Source organism: Sus scrofa, chromosome 1 (genome assembly GCF_000003025.6).
Source record: "Sus scrofa isolate TJ Tabasco breed Duroc chromosome 1, Sscrofa11.1, whole genome shotgun sequence".
NCBI lineage: Eukaryota > Metazoa > Chordata > Mammalia > Artiodactyla > Suidae > Sus > Sus scrofa.
This window is the reverse complement of record NC_010443.5, coordinates 33,788,760-33,815,872: the sequence shown is the minus strand read 5'-3', so window position 1 is coordinate 33,815,872 and position 27,113 is coordinate 33,788,760. Positions and strand designations below refer to the sequence as shown.

Below are 27,113 nucleotides of genomic sequence, written 5' to 3'. Positions count from 1 at the left end.
TATGCTGATCTTTCGTGATTAAAAATGTCTTTCCTTCTTTTTTGGTAGGGTTCCAATACAGTGATCACTTTTGTTGACTTATTATTGTTCAAAGGAGTCTGGGCTGGCTGTGTAATAGCCAAGAGTGGGTAATACATGGTGTTTATATATTTTCATCAGTAACTTTAATTATAGTTACAACTTAATAATTACTTATTTTCAGTATAACTCCTTTTTAATTCTTTAAGAGAAGCACCTGCTAAAGAGTTCCCTAGTGTGGGAACATGGAGCAGCAAAACTACTTCCTTAGTCTTCTAGAGATCTAAGTCAAAGAGTGTTTCTGAATATCCTCATTGTTTTTCCAGGTCGGTGTTTCTTAGTAAATTCTTTCAGGGAACATACTTTTTAGTCGGCTTAATATGTATTCAAAAAACCCACTTTTTACTCCTATCGTAAAAAGGATACAACCTAGTGATTTGGTTGTGACCATTTACACCATAGTATCACACCCATAAACATTCACAAAAGAGTAACACCAATTCTATTTCCAAAAATGGGTTTCAATTACACATCAGCACATTCAGTAGTTTTGCCATAAAGCCCTATTCAAAACCCCACAAAGAGAGGGAATGCCCACATATTTCTCTGTGTATCTAATCACTGGTATATTTTTATTCTATTTCATAGAAAGATTTCATGAGTGTAGAGCTCACTGATGGGCACATAAAAGTCAGCTATGATCTGGGTTCAGGAATGGCTTCCGTTGTCAGCAATCAAAACCATAATGACGGGAAATGGAAATCATTCACCTTGTCAAGAATTCAAAAACAAGGTGAGTTTCTCCAGTAATAATGCACTCTGAGCCCCAGTCATGCTATCCAAAGCTCCCATGTACCTAATCATGAGGAAGACCCTGTCCGTCATTTTAGGTACTCATGAATCCTGTGAAAAATTGATATAGTCACTTCTTTGGCTTATATTATAGGTGGTTTAGGTTAGACATGACTGATCGAAGAGCCAAATGGTTCTCTGTCATTTTCTTTTGAAACTGAGAGCTTAATTTGAAAGCATAAAACTGTCTTACAACTTGTAAAATTATATCCTGTAGTAGATTTGAAAAGGTTGTATGTTTTCCTTTCCTTCCCAATTTGCCACAGTGTTTCTTTTGGAGGTAGAATCTGTAGACGATAGTACACAGCTACCAGTTCTTCTGTGCTTTTTGAAAATGCCAAAAATTTGTGTGTGTGCAGTTAATAATTGATTGATAACAGTGTAACATTTTTGTGGTTCCAGGATATTTCAGAACATTTTCACAAACATTATTTCATTTGCTCATGTAAGCAGGTATTTTGTTCTGGTTTAGAGAAAAGAAAATTTAGTCTCAAACTTACATGTGATCACAAACATATATACATAAAATCTCACCACCAAGACTGAAATCCAAGCCTATTCTGCTACTGTTATCTTAGTATAATTCTCCTAATTCTCTGTACTATGGTGTTATCAGTATCTGCAAATGAAACTTTGATACTTATTTCATATAATTACACCTAATTCATTTTGAACATGCCAGTGTGACATTCCATGGAAATGAAAGTATAACTTTGCACCATCCTTCATTCCTGCATTTAACAAATATCTGTCAAGCACATAGCAAGTACTATGCAAGGATTAAATGAAGTCTATGATAAGTCCTTGTAGTTTAAAGGGGGAGATAGGTAAATCAATCAGTGGTTTGAGAGTAGAAAGCTAATTGTCGTGTAGAGATTTGTATAGCAGGCTAGGAATCTCAAAACAGAGATGCTTTGAAGTCAAACCCAGAGGTCAGCCCCCAGGGGAGTACCCTGAGGTACAAGTTGAGGAGTTCTATAGATGAAAATCACCTTTGGGCAATTCAGAGCTATCAATGTTGTGTGAAATCTTTGAGGCCTCAGGGAGCATAAAAAAGCATCCTACATGGTTTTCCAACTGCTTTTCCATGGCAGCCTCTGAGTAACTCCTTGGTTTTGCATTTGTATAATAAATTGGAATACTGCTGCCTGTATGCATTGTTTCCAAGTAAGAGAGGCACGGGCACATTTGCCTATTAGAGGCTCTGCACAGTCGTTAAAAAGAATATTTAACTCTGTTTGATCCAACATTTCCCAAACTTCTTTGATCACAGTAATGTTTCCATGACACACTAGCATTTTACTGAACACACTTTGGGAAATGTTTTGGTAACTACAGCAAAATCTCTAGGCTACCAGGATGAATGTTGGCAGAAAATTATCAGATGAGGCTGGAGAGATAACAGCCATTTATAAAGGGCATTATGAGCTAAACTAATCGGTTTCAACTCTTCCTGAAAGCTATAGGGAACTTCTAAGAGTTTTAATCAAGAGTGTGGCACCATCAGATTTGTGCTCTAGTAAAGTTTCTCTAGCAACCCCCTGGAGGGTAGATTGGTGACAATTTCAGATGCTACTGCACTCTTCAGGAAAGCCACAGAAAGAGCTAGGAGAATGAAAGTATGAGAATGGATAGGAAAGAATGGAGTTGAAAGATATTAAGTTATTTTATTTTATTTTATTTTATTTTATTTTTTGTCTTTTGTCTTTATAGGGCCACACCCACAGCATATGGAGGTTCCCAGGCTAGGTGTCTAAACGGAGCTCTAGCTGCCGGCCTATGCCAGAGCCACAGCAATGCAGAATCTGAGCCTCATTCGCAACCTACACCACAGCTCACAGCAGTGCTGGATCCTTAACCCACTGAGCGAGGCCAGGGATCAAACCCGTAACCTCGTCAGATTCGTTTCCACTGAGCCATAAATGGGACTCCAATATTAAGCATTTTTGAATTGAGGAACTTTATGATATACTCAATGTGGAGACTAAGTTGGTTTTCTTAAAAGGAAATCAAAAATTGTTCCTTTTTTTTTTTTCTTAAAATAACAAAGAATATGTCAGTGCCATTTTTGAAGCTATTGGATACAGGAAAAAGCATAGCTTTTTTAGAAAAGATGCTGAGTTCTATTTTGGACATATTGTATGAAAGGTACTCTTAGTATCTTCTTCTTTTTTTTTTTTTTAACATCCATACCCAAGGCATATGGAAGTTTGTAGGCCAGGGATTGAATCTGAGACACAGCTGTTATCTACACCAAAGCTGTGGCAACTCCAGATCTTTTAACCCACCATGCTGGGCTGGAGATGGAACCCTTGCCTCCACAGCAACCAGAGTTACTGTAGTTGGATTCTTTTTTTAATCTTTTTTTTTTAATAATGATTTTTATTTTTTCCATTATTGTTGGTTTACAGTGTTCTGTCCATTTCTCCTGTATAGCAAAGTGACCCAGTCACACATATACAGTTGGATTCTTAACCCACTGTGCCATGGTGGGAACTCCCTACTCTTAGTATCTTTAGAAACCTGGAGAAGCTGTGTAACTGACAGGCAGTTAGTTCTGTGTACCTGAGGATGAGTGGAAGAATTAGAGTTCTAATGGGAGAAATGGATAGTTACAGATCATCATCATGCTTTAAAGAGTTGTAGCTGAATAAGGATGAGGAAAAACCAAACAGTAATATCTACAATAAGATGACGCAAAACAAACAGCAGTATTGAAGCAGTATAACAAAGGAAGACCCCACAAAGGGAATTGGAAGAAAATAATCAGAGAAAAGAGAAATAAGAAAGGTAGATTTCACAAAATTAAACTGGAGGCAGAGTGACCAATTAGGTATGGTAATTGTTCAGGCAGGAAGTGAATGATGGCTTGAAGTAAGAGTTTCAGTGGGATTTGACACAATGCAAAATGAATCCACAGTGTGATACCACTATACAGTGACTAAAATATCTAAAGTTAAAAAGGCTGAACATACCCAGGGCCAGCAAGGAAGTGGGGCAAGTGGAACTCTTATACACTGCTGACGAGGATATAAAATGGTACAGCCACATTGGAAAACAGGTAGGCAGTTTCTTAAAAGGTTAAATATAGACCTGTCATATGAACCAGCACATGTCTCCTATGTATTCACCCAAGACACGTGAAAACACATATCCATAGAGACTTGCACCAAAAGATTAATAATACCTTTATTTGTGATACTCAAATAATTTTTAAATAATTACAAAAAAAACCCTCAAACTTCCATCAACAGGTGAACGGATATACAGATTGTTCCACACAATGGAATACTATGGCACAGTGGGTTAAGGACCCAGTATTGTCTCTGCAGTGGCTTAGGTCACTGCTGAGATGCAGATTTGACCCCCAGCCCAGGCGTGGGTTAAGGATCCGGCATTGCCACAGCTATGGCATAGGTCACAGCTGTGGCTCATATTCAGTCCCTGGCCTAGGATCTTCAATATGCTGTGGGTACAACCAAAAAAATAGTAATAATGAACTATTAATTAATATGCACACAAAATGGATTCATAACAAAATCATTTTTCTCAGTAAAACAAGGCAGACAAAAAAGTACATTTACATAAAGTTATGTAGAAAATACAAAATAACATACAGTCGCAGAAAGCAGATAGAGGATATTTGTGGATTAGGTTTTGTAGGGAGGGGCAAGAAGGAAGCATGAAAAAGAGGCACAAGGAAACTTTTGGGCTGATGGATATGTTCATTTTCTTGATTGTGATGGTTTCAGGATGTATTGAGATCTCAAAACTTGCAAAATCATACATCTGAAACATGAAAAATTATACTATGTCAATTTTACTTTGATAAAACAGGGTTGTTTTTTTTTTAAAAATAGAACAGAGATTAGAGTTATTTAGGAGATGAACTTAGGCTGTTGATTGATAAGACGTGGAAGGGTAAGGAGAAAGGGTGACTCTCAAATTTAGGAGATTGGTGGGGGTTCATAGTGCCATGAAATAAAATAGATAATACAGATGTGGGAGTAAAAACATGACCATTTTAATTTGGAATATCAACTGGGAAAGTGTGTAGTGACTTACCTGTTGAATATGGATTTTTAGGCAAAAATCAGGTCACGAAGTATATATATTTCTGAATTGTCAATATATCAATATGTCTAGTAAGTGGATGTAAACTTGAGGTTACCCAGATAGCTGAAGCCTGAAACGTGGCCAAATGAAAGGACTTTGAGGAACGTCAACATTTCACAAATGTGCAAAGAAATAGTTCCCCAGGGAAGGAGAGCGGGAATGAGGTTGGAAAGGCAAGAGAAGCTGAAGAAGAAGAAGTTGGCATTATGGAAGCCAAAAGAGGGAAATTCTAGAAAAAAGGAAATTTTAACCCCTAATACTGCATAGATGTGAACTAGGATGAGGACCAAAGGACCTCTGGTTTGGTTATAGGGAGGTCACTGGATTTCAGCAAGATCAGAATCCATGGAGTCATGGGATAGGAATTCAAGTAAGGCCATTGCTCCTTCTCAGATACCAGATTCATTGTTTTACATGAGTTATTCTCTGATTTGTAAGAGCACCATCCCTTGAAATTCAAATACACTCCTTCAGCATCCCCATTTCCCTAAAGAGTTAGTACAACTACGGTCACTAATAGAAGGGAGTGTGCCCTCTCCCCCTAAATGCATTGATATGGACACAAGATGATCACTTAGGGTTCAGTGGACTAAAAGAAAAGAATTACCAAAGTAAAAGCAACTCCTTTATAACTCAGCATTGATTATAAAGTAACGGTTAAGCCCCTATTCTGTGTCTCTTATTTCCCTGCTTACCCATAAATGGTGTCTGAACTCATCAACTCTAAAATGTTATGTTAGTAGCTCTTCTGTAAGAGGTAGAAATAGGACGAGACATAAAAGCAAGTGTTAGCAGGAGTTCCCGTCGTGGCGCAGTGGTTAATGAATCCAACTAGGAACCATGAGGTTGCGGGTTCGATCCCTGCTCTTGCTCAATGGGTTAAGGATCTGGCATTGCCGTGAGCTGTGGTGTAGGTCGCAGACGTGGCTCAGATCCTGATTTGCTGTGGCTCTGGCGTAGGCCGGTGGCTACAGCTCCGATTCAACCCCTAGCCTGGGAACCTCCATATGCCGCGAGAGCAGCCCAAGAGATGGCAGAGAGAGAGAGAGAGAGAGAGAGAGAGAGAGAGAGAGAGAGAGAGAGAGAGAGAAAGAAAGAAAGAAAGAAAGAAAGAAAGAAAGAAAGAAAGAGAGAGAAAGAAAGAAAGAAAGAAAAGCAAGTGTTAGCATTCCATAGCAGAAGTCCCTTCATTGCTATCCCTCATGAAGGACAGGGTACAGCCCTCCCTTTAAATCAGTAAAAAATATGTCATTCTATGTCTTTCCCCCAAGGGCCAGTGAGTTTCAGTTCAATTGCCTTCCTGCTCTTTAATCAGTTTTTCTTAGAATGATTTCTAAGAATGCATATATTCACTCAAGGATAAGGAAGAAAACTACCTTCAGTCACTGGCTTGCCTGCGATAGACAGAATCTCATTTTCACAGACACCATTAAAATACACACCAGTTCTGTAGAAGAAAAGGCTATTTTCATGTTCCAGTCAACAGCCTCATATGGTAACTTTGCTGATCAGATAAAAAGGAATATGTATGAAAAAGTTTTTAAAACAGTTTTATAATTTTTTTTTAATTTTACCCACCAATCTGGCCAAAAAGAAGGGTGTATGCAATATTAATATGTGCTAGAAAGTAATTAAATTTTAAATCTTAACTTGCTGGATATTTCTTAATTGAGTATTTTTGAGGTGTTTTTGGCTGTTGATTTTTGCAAAATTCTGCTTTGAGGATTTGAGGTGTTAATAGGTTTGGGTGTTTTACTTTGGTCATTTTTTTATAAGGCAATTATGTTTGGTGTTATTAAAGACACTTCCTTTCGGAATGGAAGGACTGCAGATCACAATGGAATTTTCAAGTTTGATATTTCTCTTTGTTTTTCAAAAGATAATGACTTGAGAGAAAATAATAATATTCCAAGGTCAAACAAACTTGGGGAATACTTTTTGCTCTAGGTCCCTCTTCTGGAGCAATACATTACATAGTAGCACATTGAAAGATTTGAGCAGCCATGAAATTAATATATATGTTTAATTTTGCTTAACCCAGTGTTATATTTATTTGACTCAGGAACATCCAGGAAACTAGTGCTCCAAAGAATAAACATTTAGAAATGCCCTTATATTACATTGGTTAAAGTGACCATTTTTAGACCCTTGCTAATTCAGATCCTATATCAGGCAAAGATTTAGAGGTCAAATTTGTCATGTTAATGAACCAATGCCTCAATATGCATCAAAGGTCCAAAATATATGAAGTAGTTAAAGGCTGGGCTCAGGCAAATATTATGGTGAGAAAGCACATAATTCAGAAAGAGCCTAGCTTGACTCTTAAGAATGAAGAGGGTAAAATCAATGAGATAAAGGGTTCCCATTTGCTCTGAACAAAGCAGGTTAAACAAAGAGCCTCTCTTCTTTCCTTTTACCTTTCTATTTCTGGATTCTTATCCTTAGAACATTAGAAATACCTTTAGAGACCCAAGGGGAAAGCAGTAAGGCATGAAGATTGTACCTTCCTCTCTTAAAACACTCAGCATCCCCCGTCTAAAATTTACAGTGGATGTGGATCCCATCATCTTGCAGAACCAAACATTCTCATTCTCTCCACTTCCATGCGCAACCATTTCACCTGCATCACTTTGTGCATGAGCCTAAATCCCAGGACTTCTGTGGATACTGAAATTTACAGAAGGAACCACAAGTTCTGTATATTTCTAATTAATAATCTAATTTCTAATTCAATAGTTATCAACATTAGTTGTCTTTCTTTTCTAATTCTTATCTATATTATGGAAAACTATGTCAATTGGTTCTCTGCTCTCGATCTAATCTTTCTTTTAACTTGATTGGTTTGTCTTCGCTGGTGTTCAGGCTGTAATTTTCATGCTTCCTTTGCAGATAGTTTAACAATGTATTTCATTGATGTTGTTTCTGCAATTATTAAATAGTCGTATATAGTACAAGTGCTTGAGAAAGTCAATGTTAATTTGAGAATTAAATTACATTGGTTATTAAGTAATAGTGATGATATAGATATGGGTGGATACTGCTCAAATAAAATGTTTAACTTTCTCTTTCTTTGATTGACAGCCAACATATCCATTGTCGACATAGATACTAACCAGGAGGAGACCATAGCAACTACATCTCCTGGAAATAACTTCGGTCTTGACTTGAAAGCAGATGATAAGATATACTTTGGTGGTCTGCCAACTCTGAGGAACTTGAGGTAATTTAGTATATATTTAAACCTAAGGATTACGTTTTAATTAAAAGGCCAGTCTGCTCACTGGAGTTTTGAAGATAATTATAACAAGAATGCCACAGGCTGCAGAAAAGCCTAATCAAAAAAATCATGGTGTTAGACGAACACCAGGCTTTAAACACCAAAGACTGATTTGATATCTTTGTTGAAGAGATGTATAGGAATCACTGTTTCCCTTATAGTCACCAGATGAAAAGAATTATCAAAGTTATTAAAGATGGAAACTAGAGTTGAATGTGGATCTTATAATTGCCATTCTCCTTGCACATTCACTGGGGATAAAGGCACACTGATACTCCTTAGTGTTCTGAAAATTAGTCAGTGTATCAGGATACCCTGTTTTATGGCTAAACACAAATGTGATAATGGTATATTGGAACTTTCCCATATGCTGGATGTTAAAGGGATATTTGTTATCCTTGTGCCCCTGTTAATATTTTTTTTAAATTTCATGTATGTTTTTTAGATAGTAGGATGAAGAGAGATATGTAGCTCATAGATTAGTTAGTTCCAAAAATTACCCCTAGCCTGGGAACCTCCATATGCCGCGGGAGCGGCCCAAGAAACAGCAAAAAGACAAAAATAAATAAATAAATAAATAAATAAATACAAGTAACTAAAAAGTGTCAGAAAATATTTCATGTGGTATTCCAATAATTTACTACTGGTTGTAAAGCAGTTTAAAACAAATGAAAGTTATGGAGTATTTGGTGCTCAATAAATGTTAATTGAAGCTAATTAGAATGGGATGAATTGATTTTGCTAAGCCATAAGAGTTTACTATAAATACAGACCACCATGCTTTTAATTTTTTTGTTTGTCTGTTAGTTTGTTAGCTTTTGATGGTTACAGAAGTCCTATCCAGTTATTTCTACTCTAAAAAGACACCTTGTAATTAGAGGGCTCTCAGAAAAACTGAAAAATGTGGTGGTCAGTTATTTTCCTATTTCTCGCATGAGCAGTCGAACTTCACTCTTATTTTATGGTAGCTAGTATGCAGACTGAGGTTTGCTCTTCCCTCTGTACCTAAACTCATAAGCCAGGCACTTGTCTAATTACCAGTCTATGAAGGGTATAAGTCGATACCCCTTCACGGTGCAGATAAAGTGGCTCTGCGTTTGTCTACATGATAATATATTTGGGTTAGGAATATAGATTTAAAGTGGTCAGAAAAATCCCTGCAGGTCAGATGTATTTGAATAGTGACATAATTATTACGCCAAAATCTGTTGATTCATTCAGCAGGTGTTTGAGGAGCATTAACTGTGTTCCAGGCACTATTTAAATATTAGGTATCCAGCAAGCTGTTCAAGTCTAAGATATACTTTGCAAGGTCATTAAGTTCTCTATGAGTAAATTAAACGTGGCCAAAATAAATCTGTCCGAAGGTAGTTTCATTTATTCTCGTGATGATGTGGTTTTGATTACCATAAAGTGATTTTTAGGAATTATCTACAAATGTGTATATGTTAACTTCATTGAGATGGGGTTATACATTAGTTTGTAGACTGCATACCTAATGAGTCTTTGTCACCAGTGTATTTTTACTTTCACAGTATGCATTTCATAATTATAGTATTTCTATGGCAAGGCATATTATTTCAAAACAATCTTTAGACATATATTTGTGACTAATCAAGGAGCCATGATGCATTCTTAGTTAGCTGTACTTTTGCCCGCAGACAGGATCTTAATATGATAAAATACAAGAGATGTGGTGAATGTGAATTATTTTTATATATATTAAGTTCAAATTAAGTTCAAAGATGCAATAAGCTCTCCTTAGCTATTCATGAATACCACAGAGGAGCAACATTTATGCACTTTCCCATTCATAAGATTGATAAATATGACTATTTTAAATTCAATTTCAAAATAACATTTTCCAAGGGTATAGTGTGGGAGATGGTCACCATTGGATTCTATTTTTACTGCAATCAAGGGTCTATGTCTGTTTTCTTTTCTGTTGGTATTTTGTATTCCTTTCCTTTATAGATCTCTGCGAAATGCTTTTTTTAAGATTTATGATTAAATTTTATTGTTTTACTAAATGAAAACATAATTGTAAGTAAATCATTTTTTTTCTCTCCCCTTTGACCTAGTATGAAAGCAAGGTAAAATTTAAATTTATGCATGCCTCTTCAAGTGCACGTGTTGGATAAATGTGGCTTCTTAGATAAAGCAGTGATGCAGACGCAAAGTGACACCTATGCAGCTTTATTCATAGTACATTTCATGAGCAAGCAATGCATTCTGAGATAGTTCGCATACTGCCCTTTGCTTACAAAAATGCTGCTGCTTACCCACCGTCAACTAGGCTGCTCTTTGACTTGTTTCACCAACCATGATGACATATTTGCTCTGCCCACGCACAGTGCCCCCTGGTGCACACATGCAGGAGCACACATGCTAAGGGCAGCTGGTCAGGTTTATGGGCACAGATCTAGTCCAGACAGTCTGTTGGGTTGAACCTCAGACGTTGATATCTCTGGTACCATACTGTCTGCTGTGCTCCCAAATGCTTATTACTGCCTGGTTGCTTTTTGCAAGCCTGCAAATATGCAAATGTTTACACAGCCCTTGCACCTCTTGGCAAAGCTGCTTCCTTATTGCTGTTTTTGTTTAGAATGTAGCTGTGGAGCCAGATAAAAGGAATCTCTCGAAATACTATAGGTAAACCAAGTGTTTGCATTAATGATGAGGAAGTTTGTAGACAGGCATCCTAGCTTCTCAGGAGCATTTTAATTCTTATTTGCAAACAGGCGGCATTAGACTGAAAGTTGTAAGCAGCAGGCCAGGTCTCTGTAAGTGGCTGGTCAAACCTAGGGATATTCAAGATTGGTATGCTCTGGCTAGAGCTATAGCCTAGTGCTTTGATAGTTCAGAACCTGACTGTGCCCGATTTGTGGAAAGGAGATAATGAAGCTGAACTGATCCAAGAAATTTTTAGAGCAAAGTCTAGGCTTTCAATGAAAATACATGCTAATAAAACTCTGGAATGACACTGGGTAGCTTTGTGATTTTGCCTCTGAGGCAAACAGAGGAAACAGAGCCTGTGGTTACCATTAGGAGTCTGATCACCACATGTGATTACTTATCCCCTGTGATTTTCATAATGTCGAGCTTGCTAAATCATTGTGTTTTGAAATGATTCTTTGTATTTCCCTGAAACAGTGAACTGTATAACTTGTAGGAGTGATTTATTTTAGCGATAAGACCTCTGAAAAAGTTGTGATAAACCAGTCTTCCTCTAAATGAAAACATGGACTCAAATGAACACTGAGAATGAAGTTCATCCATTTCCTTCACGTTATACATGACAAATATAAGCAAGATTCTCACCCTCCAGTTGGCATGTTTTTGGTAATAACCAGCTGACTAAACAGAAGGGGGAGACCTTGAGAACAAGTGGAAATGATCAAAGCAAATAAAGCAGTCCCAGAAAGAGAAAAACAGAACAAATCCACAGCATGACATAAATCACCTGATACACATTAGCAAGGTCTTACTTTTCTTTCCTACCTGTTTGTCCTCATGCCCTATGGTTTTTATTACGACAAAAAAGGGAATCCTGCCATCGTGGGACAGTGAGGAGAATCATTATGCAAATAAGTATTATATCTTGGTGTTGACTGGACAGTTTTTAGTGACGCTTATTAATACCAAAAAAATTAAGTCTTACTTTTTCTATTGCTGTTGATCTGCACTATTCAGTATGGTAGCCACCGTGGCTATTTGACTAGCCATGGTGGCTATTGAACTTTAATTTAAAGAAAATTAAATAACAATAAAAATTCAATTTCTCACTTGCACAAGCTACTTTTCAAGTACCGATACCCACATATGGCTAGTAACTACTGATTTGGACAGTGAAGAAAAAATATTTCCATCTTCACAGAAAGTGAAAGAGATGTCATCACCATTAACATCCTGCTAGCTTATTTATTGAGCACCTACTGTATGCTAGCAGGTTTATCCCTTTTTAAGAAGTAATGAACAAAGAGTAAACATTCAAGTGTCATTTGGTTATAGAAGCCATTTTTGACCTGTTAGAAAAATTAAATGTACATCATTTGGTTTGGGTTGCTTTATTTTGTTACTGCTCCAATACAGAATAAGGGCTTTGGAGTCAATCTGTAAATTTAAAGTATCTTTTTTTAGGCTGTGTAATCCAAAAGAATATTTCTCAGGTTTTGTTTTACTTAAAATCTTTAAAGAAAAATATGGCATTATCTTTTTCTTCAGCAACTTCCCCCCCACCCAAAAAAAAGTCTCAGTGACAGAAATGTTATCTTTTTGAAATAAATGTTTCTAGATTTTTTTCCAATTTTCATCAAGATTTTATTTAACTGTTTTGATAGGTAGTTTGATTATGCTTTCCTATACAAGTGTCTGCTCTTTGGTTGGAAAAAAATGAAACACATTTTATTATGCATATGGAATATTTAATAAGAAGTCAGTTAATTCCTGGACCTTGTATTTAAATGCAATAGGTGAGATTATTTTTTAAAAGAAGAACTACATAAAAACTCCTCCTGCAGGATGGTGCTAATATCAACTTACCTAACCTATAGATAATGGAAGCATAGTTTGCTGGGTACATGTGTGCACGTGTACACAGTTGGAGAGACATAGGCCTGCCTCTGTATCTGCTTGCTCCATACAGCCTGCATTCCGTAGTCTCAGACACTATCCTGCCATTGCCCTAATGATGTTTCTTTTGTTTCCCATTTAACTTTTCAACAGGCCAGAAGTAAATTTGAAGAAATATTCTGGCTGCCTCAAAGATATTGAAATTTCAAGAACTCCATATAATATACTTAGCAGCCCTGATTATGTGGGAGTTACCAAAGGATGTTCGCTGGAGGTTGGTCTCTTCTTAATGCTTTCCTAAACGAATTCACTTCAGATTTCACTTCCTTAGTTTGAATCTCTTACAGGGGCCCATCCTTGAGAATACATTTTAAATTCCTATGGACCCTCGTCTTAGCTATGCATAAATGATGACGCAAGATTGAAGTACTTTTATAAATTACCATGATCAACTAAACTTGGGAAAATGGTATTCTAAAGACCTAAAATTGTGAACCATTTGCCCACCCCTACAGCACTTCGTAGCATGTATTTTTAATCTTTTTTGTGATTCTCTCTTCCTTTCCAACACTACTTTTCTCTTTCCCTCATTTTTTGTCATCTATTTCAGGTTTACGTTATCTTCATGTATTTTATATAGCTTTATTATCAGCCCTTAATTTTTTTTCTGGAATGTGTTAGGTTCACACAAATAGCAAGTATTAGTTTACATCATAATCGTTGGTTCATAGCATGTTGGCCACAGCTTAGAAGTCAAACCTCCATTTATTTGAAAATGGCACATAGCGGAAACCATCCATAAAGACCTGGCTTTGACAGGACTGCAGAGTCCCCTGTTATCAGGTCTCTACAGGATCTTTTCTTTGTTGCCAGAGCAGCACAGCCGCCCCCTGATTCCACTTGACTGTTCTGCACTGACTTTCCAGAGAGGCCGATCCATAGGAGAGAGAAGCACAGGTCACAGCTCTGCTGTCTTATAATATCTAGAATCAAGAGCCAACAGTCATCAGCAAATATGAATAAAAGTTTCAGAGGAATTCTTAAAGCGATGAGTTTGTTGAAAAAAGAAAATATTAAATATATCATAGTTACAAATTTTTAATTACCCTGATATGACACTATTCATTTTAGCTGCTTCCTCCAGTTAAAATTATTTTAAAGCATTGCAATGGAAAATGAAGAGATTTGGAGAAAAAGAAAAATTAAATCTCCAGTGAGCCAAGAGGCTTAAAGGTTGGAACAGAACTTTCAGCATCTTCATCTGGCCTATTTACAGTTTGCAACTTGGAATTAGCCATACACATCCACCCTGAGAAGCTTGGGAATAAGGAAGAAGTATATACAGAAATAGATCACTGAAAATCTATACTGATCTCTTAAAGTTTTACTGAGTTTTTTTTTTTACTATTTTAATTTTTATTTTTTAATAAATTTTATTGGCATATAGGTGACTTATAATGTTGTGTTTGTTTCAGGTGTATAGCAAAGTGCATCAGCCATACATCAACCTATATGTCATTCTTTTTCAGATTCTTTCTACATATAGGCTATCACAGAGTATGGAATAGATTTCCCTGAGCTATTATATGGTGGATCCTTGTTAACTATTGATATTGTATCTATGCCAATCCCAACCTCCCAGTCCATCCCTCCTCCCAGCATTTCCCCTTTGGTAACCTTAGTTTGGTTTCATAATCTTTGTGTCTGTTTCTATTTTGTGAGTAAGTTCTTTTGTATAATTTCTTATTAGATTCCGCACGTTAGTGTTCTCATATGATGTTTGTCTTTGTCTGTCTTGCTTCACTCAGTGTGATAATCTCTGGGTCCATCCAGAGATGCAAATGGCATTATCTGCTGCAAAGGGCATTATTTCATTCTTTTTTATGGTTACCGAGAGTTTTAATCTTCCAAAGCCTAATTCTCATCCACATGCAAAAGACATACATGAGGAAAATTTTCTAGAAAATGAATGGCCTATATACATGGAAACGATGGTTCTGTAAGAGCACTTTTCAAAAACCAGGAATTATTTGCAACCAAAATATAAAGCATAAATTTCTACATTTGATCAGTACTGAAGAGCCTGTGCAGTAGTTAGATTTGAACTATCTAAAATTCTATGGTTTGAAAATTGGAATTGAAAACAGTTTATACCTTTTACAACACCATGTCCTTTAACTGGACCTGAAACACCATCATGGGGAGGAAATGTCCTGCATTAAAGGATTCCTAGTTTTCACTCCAGCAATCCAGGACTTAATTAAAATGAGTGCTTCAAGCACTCTCAATGCCCAGCTACATAAGCTTGCTTAAATAAATCCTAGCACATTCATTCAATGGGATGACCTCTTGCCATTAAAAGTGAGGATGAGATCTGTGTTTACGGACAGAGAGATATTCCCCACATATGCAGTGAGAAAAAATTACAAATGCATATGCCTGCGGTGCTTCAGTTTAAATAACAGAGGGGAGAAAAGAGGAAGAGGGCAAGGTTGTAAAAGATAAAATGAGTGAATGAATGCATGTCTTCATGAATGAATAGATTGTAAAAAGCCATGTGCTTCTACACAGCTTCGGCGGGGAGGGTGATTTTGACTTTCTCCCTTTTGCACTGTGTTACCATCTAAAATGTTACTGTTTTAATTCTGTTATCAGCCAGGACAAGGATACTATTTTCATTTTGAGAAGAAAGCTGGGCTATGAAATGTTGATGTATTTATTTTTAAGATTTAGATTGTGTCTGATTTTTTTAAGCATTCCTCCAGGATGTATGTATACATTTGATAGCACTGAACCTCTTTACCTTGGGCTCATATCTGAGGAAGCATGAACACAGAGACCAGGATCATACTCAGCTCTAAAACACAACCAATTACAGGGCACTCAAGGGATTAATGAGAGTGTTTTCAAGGGAGACTTAGCAAGAGAGATTTAAACCAAAAGAAAATGTTCTCCCTTAATGATAATGTTTTGTATTTTAAATCAAAAGTTCTAGAATAAAAGCAGAGGCCAGAATTTTTATCTTAACCCAAACTGCTCAGAAAATTCAAATTTACAGCCGGAAAGAGTATTTCTTCAGTTGCTCTTCAGCTCTCTGTGTAACTGTGAGTTGTCATGCATTCTAAAATGACAGCGCATTTCATAGGGATATGGTGTGCATTGAGAAGGATGAGCAAGATGGACAAATTAATTTAACTTTTTATTTCAAATGCTTTCTTTCCTTTTACCCAAAGAATGTTTACACAGTTAGCTTCCCCAAGCCTGGTTTTGTGGAGCTGTCCCCTGTGCCGATTGATGTAGGAACAGAAATCAACCTGTCCTTCAGCACCAAGAATGAGTCCGGGATCATTCTCTTGGGAAGTGGAGGGACACCGGCACCACCTAGGAGGAAACGAAGGCAGACTGGACAGGTACCCTCACACCTGGTTAATAATGCGTTTTCCCTAATGCTTATATCAAACAGTTATTTTATAAAGAGACTCAGGTGAGGCATTTAGGGCTCGTAAATTGTTATTATATTTTTTCATTTGTATCATTTATTTCCACTATCATCTTAGAACAATTATCTCCACTGGGATTTTCCTGTTGGTCGGTTCTAGGTGCAGACACACTTGTGTTTACATCCATATTTCGTATGGGTTTTGCGTATATAAAGAGAGAAAACTTAAAATATATTCAAATTGTACTAATTTTCTCTTGTCTCTAAGTCCAATTTCCTAGCCAGATCTGTAGATAACCAGCTGGGGTCCCCTAAATTTAAATTTAGATTCCCTTAGGGTCAGTTTCCCCCTTTCACTAGCGAGGGTGGTACAGTCTGTTGGAGCCTAGCCTGCTCCACCTCTCTGGACTCAGAGAAGGCGGAGAATGGACCTGGGCAGGAGCAGGCAAATGGAGCACAACTTACACAAGCATGGACAACCGTGACAGTAAAATGACATTAAGATCAAACCTACACAGTGTCTGCTTTGTAGGGTTGTGAACTTCAATTTTCATACCCCCAGCCATTGGATTCTGTTAAAAGCTCTCTCTTAGTTGTCCAGATCTAGGCATCATGGGTCTTTACTGTATTGATATTCCTCCAATACTTCCAGTCACCTTTTTAAAGATACTCATTCTTCCACTTCATTTAGTTTTCCTCAGTGAAAGAGTTCTTAGGCATTACCTACCTGGCCAAAGCATAGAGTGCTTTATTAGTATGTCCTTTATAAATATGTATGCATCTTTGTAAATCAGGTTGTATTATTTATGATTGTGTTTTTTAAAGTCACTGTTAGCATTTATAATTTAGTAATTGATAATGTTATCTAATAATATTATTCTCCTGCCAAGAAATAAAGGCTAAACAAATACAATTGACCCTTGAACAACATGTGTTTGAACTGCACAGGTCCACTTACAGTCAGGTTTTATTCAGCAGTAAATATGATAGAGCTACATGATCTGAGGTTGGTTGAAACTGAGGATGCACGATATCCAGTAAGGAGAAGCTGCATATAGGGAAGGCCGACTATAATTGTACTTGAATTTCCAACTGGAAGAAGGGTTAGTGCCCCATGTTATTCTAAGTCAGGTCCACTTATAATCAGGTTTTATTCAGCAGTAAATATGACAGAGCTACATGATCTGAGGTTAGTTGAAAATGAGGATGCACCATCCAGTATGGAGAAGCTGCATATAGGGAAGGCCAACTATAATTATACTCGAATTTCCAACTGTAAGAAGGGTTAGTGGCCCATGTTATTCTAAGTCAACTGTATTGGCAAATAAAATGCAAAGATGTATAACCATGAGTAACTTGCATTATCTCAGGAATATGAATATCTAGAAGAAAATGTAAAAGGATAACCTTTGACCTTAGAGAAGAAAAGAAGTTCTTTGGGAAGAAAAAAAACCAAAAAGTATGTTTTGGAGGTTAGAGGGAAAATGGTATTTTAGCTCCATTATTACTGCACATAATAAGCATTGAATAAATATAAAATATATTCTTTTAATTCTGTTGTCTTTTAATACTAAAAAATAAAATTTTTTTCTCACTGTTGTAAGTGATAAGATAATTATAAGGTCAAACATTATGAAATGTCCACTAAAGGATATTTGTTTCCTAGGTCACAGTCAAATAATTAAGCACCACCTATCAGTTTCAGATTTGTCCTCATCACAACTGAATAAATGGACTTGAATCATCAACTTTCAGGATAGTTCCTAAAATAAAACATGTTCCCATGAAAATAAAATGAGAAAATATTAAGTACTATAGTACAAAGTAAATTATAAATAACATGCTAATGTTTTAACATTTTAATGATAATGCTCTTTAGGTTTTTAAAATCTCATAGTGCTACCTGAGAGAAGAACCAATGTTAATTAGTTCATGTCTTGTAAAATCAATACTGGTTGAGGCAACATACTTTATTTTTCAAAGCTACCAGTTGTGGTGTTTTATGATCATGTTTTGCTAAAGGGATTTGAGACATCAATCAGTTAAAAAAATTCTAACTGAGTGAGTAGTTGGCAGTTGCCCCTTGGATGGTTGGCAAGCAGTAATCCAGATCCTCTGGCCATTTTATGTTGGACACACAGCTGCATAGATGATTGTGTCAATTATTGGAGACATTATGACATTTGATTGAAGCCATCTTGGCCACCTCAGGTGACTCCTGGAGGACCAAGTGACCATCTTGTAGCAGGTGCCCCCATGCTCCTCAAGAGAAGAAGCATGCCTGGTATCAGGGACTGCTTTCAGGCTCCCTGGGGTTCATAATCTGATCTCAAGAGCATACTGGTTGCTATAGTAACAGTGGCCAGAGGAAAGCAGTTGTGTTTGTGGATGAAAAATTGTCTTCCTTCCTTCTAAATGTGGGAGACAAGTTACATGTTAGTGATAGCAAAATTATCCCACCAGCCAAGAGAACAAATTGAAATCTAAACACTCAAAATGCCACGAGGAGTTCTCATGTGGCACAGCAGGCTAAGGATCCAATGCTATCACTGCTGTGGCTTTGGGTCGCTACTGTGGTGGGGGTTGGACCCCTGGCCAGGAAACTTCCACATGCCACAGACATGGCCAAAAAAAAAAAAAAAAAAAAAAATTGCTATGAGATTGGGAATCAGACCTGATTTCCAGAAGCACACTATCCACTTTTGAAAATAAGGGAGAGGGATTTTATTGACACCCTTCGTTTCCTGATGGCTTTTGTGAGTTAGAAGCCCAATGCAAGCACAGCTGTTACTTTCAGCATCACAAATCTGCTTCCCAGAGACTGCTAAATTATTGTATCCACTTTCCACATCGTCTAACAAGCAAAAATGGTAAATGATTAAAAAGCCATTTCCAGCGGCTTTAATTATTCTATTTCAGAAAATATTGAGTCTTAACTTCTCAGGTAAGATCTCAGAATGGATGAATCCGCAGTTCTTGTCTGGGAACTAAGCTAAGTCATAGATGAGACCCCTCTTTAATCTTCAGTAACCATTTGCTCTTGCAGGCCTATTACGCGATATTCCTGAACAAGGGCCGTCTGGAAGTGCATCTCTCCACAGGGGCACGAACAATGAGGAAAATTGTCGTCAAACCAGAGCCAAGTCTGTTTCATGATGGGAGAGAACATTCTGTTCATGTGGAGAGAACTCGAGGGTAACAATAGTTCTAGCGACTGACTGTACTGTCCTAACTAATACCAGCTCCTTTGCTCGCCTTGGTCGTTCACCGGACCTTTGTGTGCATGAACATAGGGTGCATTGCAAAACTATCAAGTGGTTTAATTTCATCGTCTTTGTGTTTCATACTCCAGGAACCTCATTTACCTTGACCCTTGCCGGTTTGATTCTTAACGTTTTTGTGCTGGGCGGGTCTCTTCACCACCTTTGGAAAAACCAAATGCTGGTTCTGAAGCTCTAGATAAGACACATCTCTCTCTGTACCTCTCAACTACTCCTTCTCAAATAAAGGATGCAATAGCGAGATGCACAGACTAGCCCTGCCGGAGCCAGCAGCCCTTGGCAGTTGCTGTTGCATTCAGGTTCCAAAGCAGTTATGGCAGCTGCTTAGAAATCTGTCACAGATGCAGAGCGTGGAAGCAGCTGCAGGGCCTGCAGAGCACTGTTCCGTGCGTGCCTCGTCCCTGGCCCCGCCAAGGTGTACAGGGCTTCGGGAGGGTACAGACTGGGGGAGAGAAGGGAGAGAAGATCCCTATCTTGCCATCCGAGCTGGGAGGCTGCCTCTCTGCCCATCCACCAGAGCACTTGCTTCACAGCCCTGAGTCCAGGAATTGTCTATTAGTGTTATAAGCTTGATTTCTCATTTCTTCAGAAGGCCACAGTACTGTATACTGACTTTATTGGGGAAGTCCTTTGTATTTATCATCAAAATGTTGTATGACAACTCAGAGAAGTAATTAGATTAGAAGAACAATTAGAGAAAAAGAAAACAGAAGCCCGGAGACTTCAGACCTCCCAACCAGCAATCCATTTATTAGACTGAAGGCATAGAAGAGAGCTGGAAATCAAATTTGATGAGATCTCAAGACACAGAGAATACTTTTAAATACAACAAGAGTATGAATGTGTAGCAAAAGTTCAAGTCAGCAGATGCGATTCTGTACTTAAAGACCTCGATTTTCTAATCATCCTCTTGTGTGCATAATTGTTTAAATAAGTAATGAGAATGTCTTGTCTTCTAAGCCATGGAGCTTTCCTTGGTTCTTTTTGTGTATGTGTATGGAGCATTAGGTTGTGGGCTGAACTGATACTAAGCATTTTTGCAGGGCACCTATTAACTGAGATGTTTAGAAACTATGATTAAGACAAATAAGGGATCAATATTTGGACAAACTAAGAACTTTTACTAATCTTGTAGGCACATATTGCAGTCATGGTCTCTGAAGAGAAATTCAAACTGAATTTTTGTATTTGTGTCTTAGGGAATGCTCTAGAATACTTATTTACATGTCTTCTAGACTAGAGGTCAGATCCTTTGCCAAATTTTTGTCCTTCTCCTTATAGCAAAGACTTTTAAAGTCTCTAAACTTTAAATAATTGTGTTAAGCAAATGCAGATTTGAGAAATATAGCCAACTGAAAAATCATCCAAAGTATGTTTCTTTGTAGAGAAAAGATTCGGACATTCCCAGGTGCATTATGATGTTATGCTAAGGTGTCCTTTTAACAGGTGTCTCTTCAAGAAGGGAATTATGCCAACTTCACAGCTGTTGGCCATCAATCCAACCTTTATTTGATTAAGCTCAGTGTATATAGTACATCACTGAAAACTGGTCATTCAGTTAATTGGCCATATAAACAAACAGTTCTGCCACTTGCTGTTAATTAAAGGATAATGTATTGGACATATTAGTGTGTTGTCACTGCACTCTGTGGCAAAGCAAGAACTGATTTGCTACCTTAACGCCTCATTCAACCCTGTAAGGTCAAAATACAGTCATCACCTATCCTTTAAGCAAGTGCTTCAATTAACTGATGAACCAGAGATCATTAATGACCCTAGGAATCCACCCAAATGCTTCTTTCCAATTCCATGGCATGCTGTGTTTCAAATACTCAACAAAGATCATGTCCTTGAGTTGTTCTAAATGTATGTGAGATCTGTATTCAAATCCTTTCATCACAGATGAGGAAGTATTAACTAAATTGCCCCAAATCACATAGCTATATATAACAGGGGATTTAAACCCGGATATACCTGACTTTAACATCTCCATCTGTGCTTGCCAGCTATTTATTCTTTCCCTTTTTGTGACCTCAAAGATTTGTATTACTTCATCTTGATTATGACACTCTTATTAATGTGAAAATATTTGCTTTCTTACAACCCTATTTAAACTATTAATGTCAATTGTCATTTCTTAAAATCCTGGATAAAATGATAATTTTGGTATCACCTCATAAAATCAATAGATTTTTACCTAATTGAGAGGCAGACTTTTCAATATTACTCTTGCCTTTTTCTCTCACCCTTGCCTCTCTTTACCCCTCTTCCTTCATTCTCTCTCCTTTTCTACCCCCTCCTCTGCACAAAAATTTTACTTCCTTCATTTTGGTAGATAATTCCCTGGCACTCCAGTGACCTCTGCCTTATAACTGTTCTGCCCTCTGATCCTCTTCCTGGAGTCTACCTAAGTGGCCAGGAATTCTAACTGAACAAAACATTAAACCCTAAGAGCTGGACTAGAAACCTATACAAGTAGGTGTTCTCCTCTGGGAAAGCATTCTTCAAACAGGTACAAATTGAAGCCAAAGACCACAAAGTTGGATTAGATATTTGAGGACTACTTTGAGATTTCCAGAATGGGATCATGATTTGGACTCTGCAATCCAAATAATTCTTTCTTATCATCCAAAATATATTCAGAAATTTTCAGATTTTTGTTTCTCGTGTAAATTGTAAATATCAAGGCACTTTTCTTAATTTTTTTACTACATATGTGGTTTATTTGGTGGTGGTTTGAAATAAAATCTTAGATCAATATTCCATGCAAATAAGAATTAGAATGTAATTAATAAAATATTTAATTGTAAAACTCAAAGAATCAACTATTGAAAGTTTAAGGAAATACAGGTAACCTATCACAATACCAATAGTAATGTAGTGATTCTTATAAAGCTCAGTAAAGAGTTTTTTAATAAATACTTTTAAAAAAAAGAAACACACCAGAATCACATAGGACACGTAGGTAATATCCCCTTTACAAAGAACTGGGTAAATGACCTAGGTTTGATGCTCCTAGGATATAAAATACAAGCTGGATTCAGCTCTAGTCTTCTAGCAATGCCCTTATTAAGAAATACAGCCTCAGCGCAATGCCTTAGTGAACGTCTTCCGTGGTTCAAAGTAGGTGTTTTTAATCCTCATTTTACAAATGAGTAAAATGAGACTGAACAAGATTAAATAACTGCCCCAAGGTCACACAGCTAGTAAACTTCCATACTAGTACTTAATTCCACCCTGTTCCTTCTGAAAGCTCGGCGTTCATTCTTATCTCCACTGTGTGAACTAGTAGGAAAGGACCATTGTTTTGGACCTTGGGGCAGAACCAGACTAGAGAGTCTATATCAGAAGGAGGAGGGCCTCTGGATCTTTAAAAGTTCTAATCAAAACCAGAGATTTTCTCTGCCTGGACAATCTTTAATAGTGGCTTGGACCTTTCATTAAAACCCTTAGGAACCCTGCTATATCATATTAGTAAGAGGTCATGATTTTGGATAGACAGCAGTGGGTGACAGCTTAAAGTGAGATCTTAATTCTCTGCCCAGGAATTGAACCTGGACAGCCTGGATGAAAACCAGGAATCCTAGCCACTAGACTAGCTAGAGGTTGAACACCAAATTGCCCTGATTCTTGCCCCCTGTTGAAAGCAAGAATGTTTCAAGGAGGCAAAAACTGTAAAAATAGAATAAAGTTTATTAGAAACACAGTACAACGTGTGGAAGAGCACATAGAGAATTAGTCCATTTATCTAAGACAGAAATGAAGCAGAGATACACCTCCAAAGGACTGAGGGTGGAGCAAGCCAGAGAGGTGATTTAAACCATTTATATAGGAGGGTTCTTCTGGGTCTTTGTCTCCTCTAGCCAATTATCTTGTTTTATCTTTTGCACTTGACCAGACCCAGGGCCCTCCCCTGATCTGCATGTGCATCTTTTGGCCAAGTCGGATTCCAAAGCAAAGCCTGGTGGGAAGGTTATCTAGACTTATTATGGCCTGGAGCCTCCTCCCTTTCTGACCCAGTGGAGTCTCTCTGCACATGCGTAGTTGGTGTCTCCCTGACCCTGAGGATGCAGAGTATGTGACCTCTTTGTTCTTCTTTTTTTTTTTTTTTTTTTTTTTTGGTCTTTTTAGGACCACACCCATGGCATATGGAGGTTCCCGGGCTAGGGGTCCAGTCAGAGCTGCAGCTGCTGGCCTACACCACAGCCACAGCAACACCAGATCCAAGCCGCATCTGCGACCTAAACTACAGTTCAAGGCAACACCGGGTCCTTAACCCACTGAGCAAGACCAGGGATCCAACCTGCATCCTCATGAATGAATACTGGTCAGGTTCGTTTCCACTGAGCCATGACAGGAACTCAGCCCCTCTTTTGATCGTGTCATTACCGCTGTTTAACAGTTCACAGAAGACGAGTACCAGTTATTTGCCTTATGCCTGTAGTTATTTCTATCTTGAAGTATAGATAGGAGGCTGGTTGTAAATGTCCTGAAGCCCATCCATCTCCTGCCCAGAAAGTGTAAATAAGAGGCTAGTTGCAAATATCTATCATGGAGCCCATCTGCTCTAGCCTCAGTTACTTTAAGCAAAAGAAAAAAAAAGAAGAAGTGTGATGGGTACTTCTCAGGGAGTCACTCATATCCAGGAGTGGTTTTCTAAAAGTTTTATAAAACCATCAACATTCTTAGTAATGAAATTGAACTCCTGAATTGTACTGATACAATCTTCCAGAGTTTGGCAAGAAAATTAATATATTATTTCCCTTATTTTGCCTTTGACACTAAATCCAACCTGCTCCCTCTATACCTCCTCAATAACGTTGAGCCACAACAATACTTATTTTTCGTTCCACTCTCTTACATTAAAATTGTCCCAAAGTGGGGCATTTGTTCGGTGCCATTTCAGAGCATCTTTGCCCTGGTTTATTATTTCTAATTCTACATGTGGTTTTCCTTCTTTATAAAATCAAGTAAAAGGCCATTTTTTTAGAACACGTTTCCACCTAAATTCTTGGGTTTTCTCCCCAGATGGGAAATAAGTTTTCAGTAATCCATTCATGATCCTGGGGCTGTTGACTAACACTTCTGACTAAGCCCCATGCTGACTATTGGGACCAAAGTTTAGTGCTTCTAGAACAAAAGAGAAAATGCCTTTGGTCGTTTTCATCATCGGAATTCTTTGTCTCCTGATTCTTTGCCCCAGGATCTACAGAGTGAATAGGTAGCATGAGGTTCTCAATTAGTCATGTGTTATCTCTCATAAGCAAATTAGGGAAATTAATGAAACAGCCACCCAGGAAAATCATTGCAAAGAACAATTAGCTTAGTGTTCTGGCCTGCCTCTTCTATTCAAGCCAGCAGCTACATTCTTTCTAAAACGTCCCGTAAGTGTTTGCTGTTGATTCCTGCAATCTAAGCTCTCAGGAGTACAGTTTGTCCCCTAGCAAGAAGATAATAGTTCGCACAAACCAAGAAATAAAGAGCCAGACAAAACGTAGCCCCATGCTGTGCTAAACCCACTGAGCTCGTATGATTAGACACTACTACCCAGTCCAGAAGCCTTCACTCTTCAGGCTCTGGTGTAAGGCCACCGTTGTCAACACCATGCCTAATGTTGCAGCTACACTGTTGCCTTGTTTCAGTAACCTCTCAGGGAGTGTTAACGAGCGAGGCAGAGGGACAAGATCCTGGGAAACAATATCGTTGACTTAGCGTGAAATTTGGCTTCCTTAAGAGCTACAGGAAGGAGGGTGAGGGATGGCAGGAAAGAGTTTGACTTCCGGTGGTTTTGGACTTTGTGTTTTTCACTTGTTTATTTTAAACGTTTTATCAGCATCTTTACTGTTCAAGTCGATGAAGACAGAAGGCATATGCAAAATCTGACAGTAGAACAGGCGATAGAAGTTAAAAAGCTTTTCATTGGAGGAGCCCCACCTGAATTCCAACCTCCCCCACTCAGAACTATTCCTTCTTTTGAAGGCTGTATCTGGAACCTTGTTATAAACTCTGTGTAAGTGAATCTTTTTGTTGCCTTTTTTTTTTTGCATATACATGATCACTGTTGCATATACATGATCCAAAACCATGGGGGGAGGAAACAATGGGGATCTTTAAGTTAGAGATTTTTAATTGCACTGATGATCTTTAAAAGGGGAAGGGGCAGATTTGATGTGATCGTAAGGAAACAGGGCAGTGAAAATAAGAATAAGAGAAAATATTTCATTTTCATTCTATTCCCTTAGCCCTATGGACTTTGCACAGCCCGTGTCCTTCAAAAATGCAGACATCGGTCGCTGTGCCCATCAGAAACCCCCTGAGGATGAAGACGGAGTAGTTCCAGCTGAAACAATTGTCCAGCCAGAGCCAGGTCCCACCCCAGCCTTCCCTGTACCACCCACCCCAGTCCTGGCACATGTAAGTGATATATCCTATTGCTTTCTGGTTTTTTTTTCCTTTGGTCACATCAGAGGCATGTGGAAGTTCTTAGACCAGGGATCGAACCCACACCATGGCAGCAACCCGAGCCTCTGCAGTGACGGCGCTCGATCCTTAATGCACTGAGCCACGTGGGAACTCCACTGCTTTCTAGTTTTAATCCTGTGTTTTTCGTCATCGTTTTCAGAAGGAAGATTACTCAGGATATCTAGCATAATCTACTGCTATAATCAGAGGAAGGGTCACCTGTCTAGGAAAACCTATTCTCTTTACAGCTTCCTTGGATTACTTTTATTTACATGTCTGTTCTCCTTTCATTTTCCTGTGTATAAAATGGTATGTGTTTTTAGGTGAAAAGTCAGCACAGAAGTGTCTACAGAGTCAAGAGTAAAATCCACCTGTAATAGCACCACAGAGAGGCAACCATGTCTATTTTCAGTAGACCTCATATCATGTCTACAATTTAGTATTCTGTTTTTAAAAACTGGTAATACATAATTAAAACCGTTTCTAAACATCATGAAAATATGTGCATCTAATCTGATTACATCTATGTGTGCGTGTGAGGGAGAAATACAAAGTATTTCATAACACGGGAGATAGTGTATCCTTGATTAGACTATGAGTTCTAGAGTGAGACTGCTGTGTTCAAATCCCAGCACTCCAACCTACCAACTGTATGAATTTGAGAAAGCTACTTAGCTAATCTCTTCCCCTCAGTTTCCTCATCTGTGCAGTGAATATACTAATAATGTATATGTCAAAGAGTCATTATGAGGATTTTTTTTAAAGTAACTTTTGGAGGAGGGATAAATTAGGAGGTTAGAATTAACATATAGGCACTACTACATATAAAAAAGATAGCCAACAAGGACTTACTGTATAGCACAGGGAACGATACTCAATATTTCAGAATAAGAGTTCCTGTCGTGGAGCAGCAGAAATGAATCCGACTAGGAACCATGAGGTTGCAGATTCGATCCCTGGCTACTCCGTGGGTTAAGGATCTGGTGTTGCCCTGAGCTGTGGTGTAGGTCACAGACAAGGCTCGGATCTGGCGTTGCTGTGGCTCTGGCGTAGGCCAGCAGCTATAGCTCTGATTAGACCCCTAGCCAGGGAACCT

The 27,113-nt window shown here is 38.0% G+C and overlaps 1 protein-coding gene across 1 annotated transcript in view; it reads left to right on the top strand.

Annotated features, from left to right (window-relative positions):
- Positions 1 to 27,113, top strand: part of LAMA2 (laminin subunit alpha 2) — a 594,330-nt gene that overhangs the window by 543,869 nt on the left and 23,348 nt on the right. The window contains 8 exon segments of the mRNA XM_021084463.1: positions 667 to 811; positions 8,068 to 8,206; positions 10,345 to 10,356; positions 12,989 to 13,109; positions 16,069 to 16,245; positions 19,321 to 19,469; positions 25,389 to 25,565; positions 25,798 to 25,969. Coding sequence (XP_020940122.1) covers positions 667 to 811; positions 8,068 to 8,206; positions 10,345 to 10,356; positions 12,989 to 13,109; positions 16,069 to 16,245; positions 19,321 to 19,469; positions 25,389 to 25,565; positions 25,798 to 25,969 — 1,092 coding nt within the window.